Consider the following 12058-nt stretch of genomic DNA (forward strand, 5'->3'; position numbering starts at 1 on the left):
ATAAAGGGACTACTAAACAGCGGATCAAACGCTAGTATGTTACTTTTTCCTGACATGTCACCATTGACAATAAAATGTTCCATTTAAGAAGAGGGGTTCCTTGTGTGGGGCATTTAAGGACAGTACAGAAATGTTCTAAAATCAGTTGTGCCTGTGTGTATATGTGTGTTTGTATAGCACAAGTTAAGGTAGTAAACATTCTATGGATGATGCACTGATCAGAGACCACTTTTAATTTCGTTGTACCTGCGACGATGACAATAAATACTCACTCAAATGAGCAATCCTATTTATCCATATTGTATATTCTGTATCTATACATGTGTATATGTGTATATATGGTGTATTTATGCTTATATCCTTACTCTCATTCCCCTTAATGTATCTGTAACATGCAACTTCTTTCGGTGCTTTGCTACTGGAAACGGAATTTCCCGGAGGAACCCACCCGAGGGATTAATAAAGTTTCATCTAATCTAATCTAATCTAAAGACATTCTGATTCTGATTCTCATTCTATAAATGGCGAATAAAAAAGCTAACAAATAGCCCACAAGATGACTGGGTTTCCTACATAAAAGGATTTAGTATTCATTAAAAACACCAAACAGAACAAATGAGGTTTTTAACTGTGCTCAAAAACTGAACACGGGGAAAACATCCACAGTAGTTCAGACTAGAATGATTTTGTCTTTACTTGTAGGCAATATTTATGGGAACGTAGAATGTACAGACACTAAAAACAAAAGGTTAAGACTTATGAGCAATTAACTTATAGCTAGTCTAGAACAGCTGTGCTAGTGGAACTGTCCTACCCTTGTTTTAGATACGTGCTTGTACTTATAGGAAACATGCCCCATAATCTTTCTAAAATCTGAAAATTTGAAAATGCTCCTTCTTGTGGTTTTGTTTTTAAACTGCTTGGAAAAGTCTAAAATAGATAACCTCAACTGCAACCATAGTCTCACATATGCACACGCACATTTATATTTTAATGTCTCATTACAGTGTAGCTCATCTTATTTGCATACCTGGATCTCCTTCCAGAAGAACTTGTTTCTGTCATAAAACCCAGAAAAGTCCTGGAACTGACGCAGGAGTTCTATAGGAGGCTGAGATCCATAACTGTCCAGCTTAGGCATATTCAAGTCATCCACAAAGACCACCAACTTCTTGTTTCCTGGAGGACCTACATGGAGAGAAAAATAATAAATATTCAAGAAGAAAAAAGTAAATGTGTAAGCACTATTGGATGAATGGCCAGGCAGTAGATGTGTAGATGAATAGTGGAAGCAACTGTTAAACTAATGGAAAGGAAGCGACTCTATGGTTGTGTTAAGCAGCTCCAGAACAATTTGTGAATGTGCTGAAGAAAGGCCTCTTAATGTGTTATCTGTAAGTTAGACCCTGAAGACATGTCATTGACAAGCATGGACCTATAATTCAAACAATAAGATGGTAGCTTTTGTCTGAAAAACTTTATCAGTTGGAGTTTCTCAAAGGATTTCCTTTCAGCTACATTGCTGTCCAGATGGTGCAAACAATTGTAACAAATGCATATGACAGTCTGACACAACATGTATGGTTCTTGGGTTTGCTTTTATGTTGTCATTGCCAAACTTGCTCTTTTACCTAAAATGTTCTTTCTCTTTTTCTCCAGTTTGGACTCAATGATCTCCTGTGTACGGGCAGAGGAGGTCTGAGCAGAGAAGTTGATGAAGACAGGAAGATATCCTGCACTTTCCTGGATCCTGTTAAGAAGGCCCCGGGCCACCACAGTCTGCAAGAACATGTTCATCAATTACTTTTCACATATAAATTTTGATATCTGCATTCCTTTCTAAATTGCAACACCAAAATATTACCTTTGCTTTAGCACCATGGATATTTTGGATATGAAACTATAACTAAGCATTGCTGCAGACTCGTGCTATTTCCCCTCTAAAACTCCTCAGCATTTTATTAATACGTCACCATCATAATAAGTAATTTAGTGGAAACTGCCAGATCCATCAGTACACACAGTCATTCAGGTGAATGAAATAAACAGTGGCACTAATATATACAATTAACCTTCTACATATGTCATGCCAAAAGCATGGGAATGTTTGTTCCACAAATCACACAGAACCAAATCTCAACAAAATATGACATGTATGTGCAGCGTTCTGTCCAAAGCTAAGTGTGGCTGTAGCAAGGCATCTGCAACACATGCAGTGGGTCTTTGTTTATGAAGTGCAAAAAGGAGTCTGAAGTATCCTAGACGTATGTGCTTTTTTTCAGCTGTTCTTTTTGCATCATCAAGTATGCCCTGGGGCGCCTCTGTCAGTGCGCCCCAGGGCGGCTGTGGCTACACTGTAGCTTGCCATCACCAGTGTGTGAATGTGTGTGTGAATGGGTGGATGATTGTGTATAGTGTAAAGCGCTTTGGGGTCCTTAGGACCAAGTAAAAGCGCTATACAAATACAGACCATTTACCATTTTACCATTTAATATCAGAAAAGCTTTGGATTTATAAAATGTACCCTTTGTCATCCGTTTATTATCTGTTCTAAGATTCTTTACCTTTCCCACTCCCGTGTCACCAGTGAAGAGTACAGAACGGCGCACGGATAGCAGTTTCTCCATCAGATATCCATAGCGAACAGTGTCTGTAGTGGGAACCAGCATCTCAAAAAAAGGTTGTTCCCTATTATATTTAAATGAAGGGATTATAGCTGTCCATAACTGCAGATCCCTGTGATTAAAATTCATGTAGACACTCCACAAGGTACCACACGTCGGGAGCTACAAAACACACAAATGTAAAAAACTTACTACAAAATTATTAGGTGTCTTATTAAGTATCAGCCCAAATGCCATTAGCTAGAAAAAACATTAAATCATTAATGTTCAGTTTCACTCACATTGTTTAATAGCTTTGGTAACAGCAGTTTTGGTGAAGTGTTGCTTTGTACAATTCTTTGTGTGGATGTGAGTGCCTATGTGTGTTAAGTTCAAATTACGGTTTCACATCTGGAATTCTTAATACACTTTTCCTTCCAGTCAATGCTCCATTAACATAGCTTGATACGGCACTCTGTGAACAGCTTAAATTATTCCACTTTATATACATTGAATACAAGTGTATGAATTTTGACCGATTTGAATAAACTGCCCAGTTTTGTTCTATAATAAATAAATAATTTAGATTGCATTATCCTCACAGCTCATCCATTTCTGTAGGTGTGGTGGTCACAGCTGCATACCTTTGCATTTTTGTTGCCTTCAAATTGCTCTCTGATGAAGGTATCAAAAGCATCCCAGTAAGAACTAGTCAGATTGCCACCTACGGCCCATAGATAACAAAATATGAAGGTCTGACATAGTACACCATCAAGGTGCTTGGGATTCTGCCACCACAAAAAGAAGACATATCAATAAGTAAGAACATGGGTGAGTAAGTCAATAATTCTACAAGAAGCATGTATATAACTTATGGCTTTGTCTTGTCGAACAGAAGTAGCACACTCTCATCTTTAACGCATTGCTGGTTTAACCAAAGTTGCTCCCTGTACATTTTTTGCTTTTCCTTTGTGGAAAAAAATTAACTTTTTTTTATTTCATTGTCAAGTTTGCAAAATTGTTGTTTGAACTAAATGACTGATTCTTTTGATGCATCCTACAAAAAAAGGACTAAACATGACAGCTACATTTTGTGTTAAATGTACCATCTTGAGGTCTGGTCCTCCGTTACCCAGCAGAAGAGCCTCCAGCAAGGAGCACAGAGTGCTGACTTTACTGATGTCCACTTGGCGAATTGCTTGGACACAATGCTTGGACGCAAATTGTAGACCTTTCTCCACGTACTGCTTGAACATCTCCATCAGGTATGCACCCACTGGGTCTGGAAGCTGGAGAGACAGGAGAAAGTTAAATGAGGTTTACAGAGAAGCTTGTAGCAGGATATTAAGTGTATGCAGAGTCATGCATTTACATTATCTACACAATTTATAAAGTAACCTTGCTAGTTTGGCTTAGACTCCCTAGTAATAGTCTTCTTAATGCCCAGAGGTAGGACTGACATCAAGAGGGAAGAACTATGCACTGCAAAAAAACAACAATTTGACTACAATGTAAAAATTAACCTATAGGGATAAAAAATAAAAATACATTTAAATTTAAATGCATTTCTCCACAGGGAATTAGTTTTAGGTGATCTAACTTTATATACAATATGTTGCATCTGTTACTAGTTATAATGGCTATATGACTGCAGTAGTCAGCAATCAAGAGATATCTTCATATCAGTATAAGTCCAGAGGGTTTACAACAAGGTGCAACACCTGGTTACACTGAAGGACAGGAAGAACAGGATGGATTTTGTCTAAAAATCCCATAAAGGAGGCTGCGCAGTTCCATGGAGAAGCAAAGGAGCAGCTGTCAAAATACTTAAGATCCTATCTGTATAATATAAGAGAAATCTAGAATTTGGAGATATAACATGCACATACCCTGTCCCCTAGCCCAGTAATCCATGTCTGCACGTAGGGCATCCACTTGAGCTCATCAGGATCAACATAAACCATTCCACAGCGACTTACTGTGGCTGGAGATGCCACAGCCAAGTCCTGAACCTGCAAATACACATTATGAAGACGACTTAAGATTTACAAGCTCCTATTATAAGAGAGTCCATTATAATCCAGCTTCATATTCTTAGTAAAGCATTAAATGTTTATTCTTGAGCTCATGTTTAAGACCCTGCAAATTAATTTATAATCCAATTTACTGTCAACAAAAGTGATCCAGTTCCACTTTCACTCTGTTTGGCTCTAACCTCAAACACCATGTGTATGGATGGAGTAAGTTTGATTCGCTCGCTGTTGGCCAAACAGAGCATCTTGTTGTCATCCAATACAGTGTTCATGTTCTCGATCCAAAGGGCATCAACTGGTCCATCACAGATAACCCACTTGTGGTCATCACTAGTGTCACTGACTGCGTCACGGACACTCAGTGCCATCAGTCCATCACGCCATTCCAATGTCAAAGTATTAATCTGAGAGGTTGACACAAAAGTTAAATAAATAATTGCAGTGAGAGAAAAGGAAATACTGCTGATGTCAGATTTAGTCTCCTGTGTGCTGTACCTCTCCATAGAGCTCTCCCATTGAGACAGATTTTGGATTGAGCACATAGGTCTTGACAGGCTGATAGAAGGGGTTGACAGCCTGGTGTCCTTTGAGATGGAGGGTCTCCAGAGTGTCTGCCAGGATGGTGTAGACAGTGGTCTTACCTCCACCACTTGGTCCAACCAACATAACTCCATGGCGAACTGACATGGTCTCATAAAGCTGGATCACCTAATAGGAAGATAAGAGGAACAGGCTTTTTAAATACTCAAAATATTTCTGATCTTTTAAAAAGATTTACGCCTGCAGCTGGAATTAACTGAGCTGAAGTGTCTGTCTTGGAATATTTTCCACTTGAACTCTACCTTCTTAGTCATGCTATCCAACGGTTGAAGGTTTCGCTTAACCAGAGACTCCACAATGGTTGAGTGTAGCACACCATAGTCATGTTCAGGGATACAAACACCAGGAAACAGGTCTGACAGGATACCACTGGAAAGGAATGGAAGATTGCCATGAACATAAACATACAGATATATAAAAAAAAAGAAAGAAGAGGTACCATACAAACTCTTACTTTTAGAACTTAATGTTCTTACTGTTATCGTGCAGTTTAACAAGAAATAACAAAGCTACTTCAGTTATTGCTCCCTTATTCACCACGGTGGGTAGCTCCACATGTTTAATTTGGCAGAGGACACAACCCCAAAAGGATTTGTGTCTGCGCCCAGGGTTGTAATAAGGATCTTTCGCAGCCAAATGTATAAATCCCTATGCTGCAGAGCAAGAAACAGTCCCTTACAATGTCAGATAGACTTACCCAAACAGCACGGCATCATCAGTGAGGAACTTTGGCAGGTTGGAGTCTCTCAGTGCTCTAATTAGAACCACATCCTCACTAAGGTGAGGATTCTCTCTCTTCAGTGACCTATGAGCAAACATTAAAAATTATATGGATTTCTTTGTGACCTAAACATTTTTTTATATTTAATATTGCAGAGTCACTCCAGGATTTCAAATAATTGCTATACAATGAAAATAGTTATGTGTTAGTAATGGGCATCCTAAAATCTGTCTTTTATCTTCATATTGGTCATATTCACAAAAAATTGATAAAATATAAAAGGAAACCCGCATGGTTAAAGAACCAGTATGAGCATCTCTTCTAAAGTAGTTCATTTAAATAGTTGTAATTACAAAATGTGTCATTTCTTCATCTCTTCATGTGTTTCAAACACTTTGTTATGACAAGCATCAAATAAATAAAATAAATGTAAATTATTTTTTTCAGAGAGGAACTAGAGCTTAAATGAGGAAGTGCTGGGAGCTCTTAATTGCCCCTTGGGGATAAATAAAGTCTGATTCTGATCCTAAGCTCTTAGCCTCTAATCTGAGTAATCACCAGTATCACCAGTTTCACTGGTCTTATTGTGGACAGCAGCACTTTGTCTTGAAAAACAAATTATCTACTTAAAATGTGAAACATGTCACAGTAAACATAATGTACATGTAGCTTCAGAATACACAAAATGGTAAATGCTAAACATATCCATGTATATGTGTGTGAGACTATTTAAAATCACAGCAGTCACAGAAAGACATTTCAGAGAAGATGGTTGTCTGCCCTGATTATTCAATGCATATGTGTCCGTGTAATGCTCTGACCCTGCCATGACCAGGACAGATTTGACAGCTCTCATCCCAAAGTCATAGTGGTCCTGCTGGGACAGTTGCTCTGAGCACAGCTTGTACATCTGGGTCATCTTCCTTGCGAGGGTTTTACTAGACTCAAATCCTTCTGAGTACAAAATCACCTGGAGGGAGAACAGAGAAACAAATGCAGCTGAGCTTAAGTCAATAAAAGAGGGAAAATGATAGCTTATTCTGTGGAGAAATATCAGAGAATTTAGAATAAGACACATAAACACACAAACTGGAAGTTACCTCTGCAATAAGAGCATAGTTTGGAACCATCATTGCTATTGGTCTAAAGAGAGCTTTAAGGTTGTCGGGTAATTCTGTTCTTCCAGCATAGCCTGGGTTCATAGTGATGAATGCAGCACATGTCATCACCAGCTTGATCTCCCGGCCCTCAAATAGAAACCTTGACAGCTACATAACAAAGATAAAAGAGACACTCTTGTTAGTAAAAGGTCAACTTTATTATCCTAAACTATATACTCACTATGGATAAAGTGAAATATCCATCCATCCATCCATTTTTCTTAAGCGCAATCAAATAAGGCTTTACAATACAGAAATGTATTTCTGTATTTCTTTAAGATGTCCACTTCCTGGTTAAATAAGGGTTAAAAAAAGTGTGAGTGCAGTCTTTTGTATCTTCCTCTTGACAACACCCCATCTACTGTAATACCCATGGCTATTCAAGGAGAGTTATAATATGGCCAGCAATCCATCTGCTAGTAAGTTTGGCACTGCAATTAATAATGGCAGGTAATTATTTCTACTGGAAAAGGAAATTGGCACCTCCATACAGCTTGTCAGCAGTTGGTGAAATACTCTAAAATCTGACTTTGGCCTTTATAAAACACAGTGGACCAACTATCACCAACACCCGAAATCAGTGGAGGAAATGGTGGTAAAAATGGACGTGATCATACACTCGGTGTCTTCAACCTGGTGGCAATTCAAATTTGAGTAACTTATAACAAACTTGAAATTAAATTAAACTTTTACTAATTTGTATTTTGTAAATCAAAAGCCAGAAATATCAAAACAACAAATTAGACTTGAAATATTTAACTTTATGTGAGGTGACTCTAGGACATGACAGCCGATTTTTTCTTGCAAAACTGTGTGCATGTGTTTGTATACCTTAGCAGCTTTGGCATTTCTTATGGTTATGAGCTGCTGAGCGATGACAGACAACACTTCAATGTCGATTCTGTTAAATTCGTCAAAACAACACCAGGCTCCTGACTGTGCCAGCCCACTGAAGAACCGACCCATCATCTGTATAAGAATATTGTGATTCATTAAAAACAGATATTATGTGTGGAATACCAAGACTTGAAAAGTAGTTACTACTCTTATCTTCCAAATAGTGGCAAATACTCAATTCCACTGTTAAGTGTAATTATTCAAAGAGGATTTTGTACATCTTTTGTGTTTGTAAATAGGACATCAGTAATTTTACTTTAATGGATGACATAAAGCATTGTTCAAAGTTATTTGCAGTTCATAAACAGGCTTATAAAATACCAGAAACGGCCCTTTATGCTGGTCACAGTGATTCCAAGGACCTGTCCAGCTGTAATCTATTTCAGGTGTAGTCTAGCAATGACAAAAAAGCGATCTAGGTTCATAAAACTCCTTGTAGCTGACCTTATAGTCCAGTCCATCTGAACAATTAAAGACCACACACTGGATGGCCAGCGCCTTTGCCAAGTCCTTTGTGGTCTCTGTTTTGCCCGTCCCTGCCGGCCCTGCAGGAGCACCTCCCAAGTCCAGTTGGAGAGCTCCCATAAGACAAAGGTAGCAACGGTCCTGCGTCCCAAGGCAGACAGAGAAACACAAAAATGAAGAAAAGGATCCATGTTTCTATAGAATTTAAAAAGATGACAGATAAAACAACTAACACTTAAAGAAGTCTAAATGAAATAAAACAGTGTTTACAAAAATATGCCAAGTGTAAGTTTTTCTAACTAATTTTTACATTTATCTAAACAGTTTTGGATATATAATCTGTATTTTGATTCTAATGATAAGTTATTGCCAGTAGCATATGGGGGTTTTGCTAGTATTTTGTTTTGTGGCCCGTTTGACTGTATGTATTCCGTTGTGTTTTTACAGCACTCCTGCATTTAATCATTAAACTCTGCCTCCTTCTCCCACAGTGTCTTCTGTCCTGTCCCTCTCCGCTGCTTTCTCCTTCTCCTCACCCCCCACTAATCATGGCAGATGGCTGCCCTTCGCTGGACCTGGATCTACATGAGTTTTCTTCCTGCTAAAAGGGAGCTTTTTCCTCCCACTGTCACCAAACGCTTGCTAAAAGGGGTCATCTGATTGTTTCCTTTATAAAATCATAGGGTCTTACTTTTACCTTACAACACATTGAGGTGACTGTTGTTGTGAATTGGCGCTAAATTAAATTAAAATTGAATTCTTAGACATTTTTTATTTAAGTATCACACAAAATTGAAGAACAGTCTAAATATACTTACAACTGGAACTCTACATTTGTGTGAATGTAGTTTTATATTCTCCATTACCGTGAGTGGTGTGATGACCAGCCTAGGACAAGCTCCCAGATATTCATAGCCATAAATGTAAGTGGACAGTGCCATTGTGGCTACACAGTTGTTAAGGTCCATGTCCCAGTAGTAGCGCAGCTGTCTCTGCCATTCAAAGCTGGACCTGTTGTCAACCTGAAGAAAACCTTAAGTCAGTTGAAGGTGGTGACTTGTTACTAACTTGTTTTTGTTTTTATAACACTGATCACAGGAAAAATCAGGTAACTATAGTCAGTGTCCCGCTAACACTACACTGTTGTACCTTTTGTCGAACTAGATCAGTGACTATGTCTCTAGCGTGAACATCAATGGTGATGAGGGCTGTGATGATATTACGATGTAAAGCAGGGAGCTGTCCTCGTACCAATGCTGCTAGGGCATTCAGTCTCTGGAGTGCACAGAAACATAATCAAGCAAGCATCCTTGGGTTATAACGTTGAAATTAAAGAGCAAAAAAAGTCCAGGTTTGTTTGATGAGGTTAAAATGTAACCACAGAATTAAAGAAGCAGTAAAAGAATCTGTACTGTGATTTACTTCAAAGTTGGTGCCTTCAAATTTCTGCAAGGCAGCAAAATGGTCATGGTCTCCCTCCAGGCACTCATCCATGTCCCTGCACCACATCAGCTGTGATATGGTCAGCACCACCTGGTGGGCATAAAGACAAAGTGAAGTTAAATCTTTTATAAACAAAACTGAGCAAAAAGTATCAAAAAAGTATATAAATAAATTGAGAAACCTATGAAAGCTTTAGATATGACAGCAAGAGTCTGGTTGACTCATAAACAGTTATGCAGTGCTAATTGTTAATATACCTATAAAATGGAATTTAGTAGTAATGATTTCCTGATCTGTTCCAGTGCCAATCTAATAAATGACTATACACAGGATAGCATGCACCTGTGCTCCTTCGAAAGTCTAAAAGGCTCTAGCACCCAACTTTCCTTTAACACACGTGTGTGTGTGTGTGTTCGTGTATTTGTGTACCTGTGACGGGTGTCCTGCCACCACCCATTCCTCTCTAGACTTCTTCTGGTAGTCTACAATGGCAGCCTTGCTGAGCTGTCGCAGTGAGGAGAACATAGCCTCCTCCACTTTGCAAAGCCAGTCTTCCACATTTCCCTGTGCTTTCAGACCTTTAGCCAAACCCACCTTCAAGCACAGAACCACAGAATCAGTTAGGGTTGAGGATTTGATTACACCTCTTGTGCTTATTATACTATTTTGTAATTGACACCTGAGCAAAGACTGGAGTTTTTCATGTGAATAAGAAAACCCAGAGCAGCAAACAGATGTCAACAAAAGAATTCTTGTAAAACAAATGTCCATGATAACATCACCATTCATGTCTTATTATGTTTCTAGTTTTGGGTGCAAACTAAGACTTGGGATGTCCCTTTTATGCCTTAATTGGTACTTGCTAAGTCCTTGCACTTGAGATACAGTAGTTCTTACTATACTAAGATGGTTGCCAAGTGAGAGAGAAGTAGTATTTATTAAAGAGAGCTCAAACTATAAAATCCACACTTGCATTAAAAATTACATATACTTTGTGATTAGGATATAATATTATTCTTTAAGACTGTTCTCTTAGATTTTGTGCATGTGAGCTTCTTGCTTTCAAATGACTGGCTACCTAAGAATCATATCTTACTTGTATCTCAATGACTGGTTCAATTTAGGAATTCTAACCTGCCAAATGAGTAAAAAACATCAGAAAGTTTTTCTACTTTATAACAAAGACCTAAAGAGAGAATAACATGCAGAATTAAACACAGACAATAATGACCAGATGACTGAAGGTTCCTCAAGCCTGACCTTTTCTCCCTCAGGGGACACCATATTCAGGATGTCTGTGCTATATATGGTCTTCTGCTCTCCATCATCCAACATTTCTGGAGCACCAGAAGGTTCTTCAGGCAATAAAGCAAACTCCAGTCGAGTGATGGCATCAAAACACTTCCTGAGGTGAGGCTGCACTGCCTGAGGGTTACGTGTCTGAGCAAGAATCTTTAGCAGTTCATCATTGGATAAGAAGTAAAACCTGTAAGTCACAGACAAAAGGTACATAGCACAGCATGCAAACAATCTAACAATAATGTTTGTCATTTTCTAAAAACAAAAAATGTAAAATATGAATAATTAGACATTAAGAGATCAGATTGTCTATGAAACATATCTAAAGGAAGGAAAAGAATATTACATTGCCATGATCTTCAATCAGATGTCGATAGACTAAACATGAAAATTGTTGCTTTCAAAATGTACTTTTGGTGAACCCAGATTACCGCGGCATCCACAAATAATCTTTCAAACTCCGCATCTTTAATTGCATTTAAAAATTAAACATGCTGCCGATTGATTTTTATGAATCAATCGGCAGCATGAGATTTTTATGAAGATCAAGCAAAGTGAAGTTTAAAACAGTCCATTCAAAATGTGTGTAAATTCAAAATTTACACTGTTGTTGTAGAAGTCTCAAAAACTCAAAGAATGCACAAAACTTGCATATCAAATATGATATACTTGGTGTGGTGGAATAAGGGATTTTAAAATCACATACAACCATATTTTATTCACACAACAGAAAACATCAAATGTCACAACAAATTTAAAAAAAATGAGGACAGGGCCGTGTTTATGACTGTGTAGCATCCCATCTTATTTTAACTGGGATGTCTGGGAACTGAAGAT

At 38.2% G+C, this 12058-nt stretch overlaps 1 protein-coding gene across 3 annotated transcripts in view; it reads right to left on the reverse strand.

Moving 5' to 3' along the window:
- dnah6 (dynein, axonemal, heavy chain 6) overlaps window positions 1-12058 on the reverse strand; it is a 53839-nt gene that overhangs the window by 24909 nt on the left and 16872 nt on the right. For all 3 annotated transcript variants that reach the window (XM_082537584.1, XM_082537583.1, XM_082537585.1), the window contains 19 exons: window positions 11183-11408; window positions 10352-10516; window positions 9902-10012; window positions 9629-9754; window positions 9346-9501; window positions 8459-8620; window positions 7949-8086; window positions 7058-7225; window positions 6779-6927; window positions 5934-6041; window positions 5479-5605; window positions 5132-5344; window positions 4819-5040; window positions 4493-4615; window positions 3710-3892; window positions 3248-3391; window positions 2565-2786; window positions 1632-1779; window positions 1031-1188 (listed from right to left, as the gene is read on the reverse strand). In XM_082537584.1, coding sequence (XP_082393710.1) covers window positions 1031-1188; window positions 1632-1779; window positions 2565-2786; window positions 3248-3391; window positions 3710-3892; window positions 4493-4615; window positions 4819-5040; window positions 5132-5344; window positions 5479-5605; window positions 5934-6041; window positions 6779-6927; window positions 7058-7225; window positions 7949-8086; window positions 8459-8620; window positions 9346-9501; window positions 9629-9754; window positions 9902-10012; window positions 10352-10516; window positions 11183-11408 — 3049 coding nt within the window. The remainder of the gene's footprint in view (window positions 1-1030; window positions 1189-1631; window positions 1780-2564; window positions 2787-3247; window positions 3392-3709; window positions 3893-4492; window positions 4616-4818; window positions 5041-5131; window positions 5345-5478; window positions 5606-5933; window positions 6042-6778; window positions 6928-7057; window positions 7226-7948; window positions 8087-8458; window positions 8621-9345; window positions 9502-9628; window positions 9755-9901; window positions 10013-10351; window positions 10517-11182; window positions 11409-12058) is intronic.

The sequence above is a fragment of the Aulonocara stuartgranti genome (assembly GCF_965226115.1).
Source record: "Aulonocara stuartgranti genome assembly, chromosome: 6".
Classification (NCBI taxonomy): domain Eukaryota; kingdom Metazoa; phylum Chordata; class Actinopteri; order Cichliformes; family Cichlidae; genus Aulonocara; species Aulonocara stuartgranti.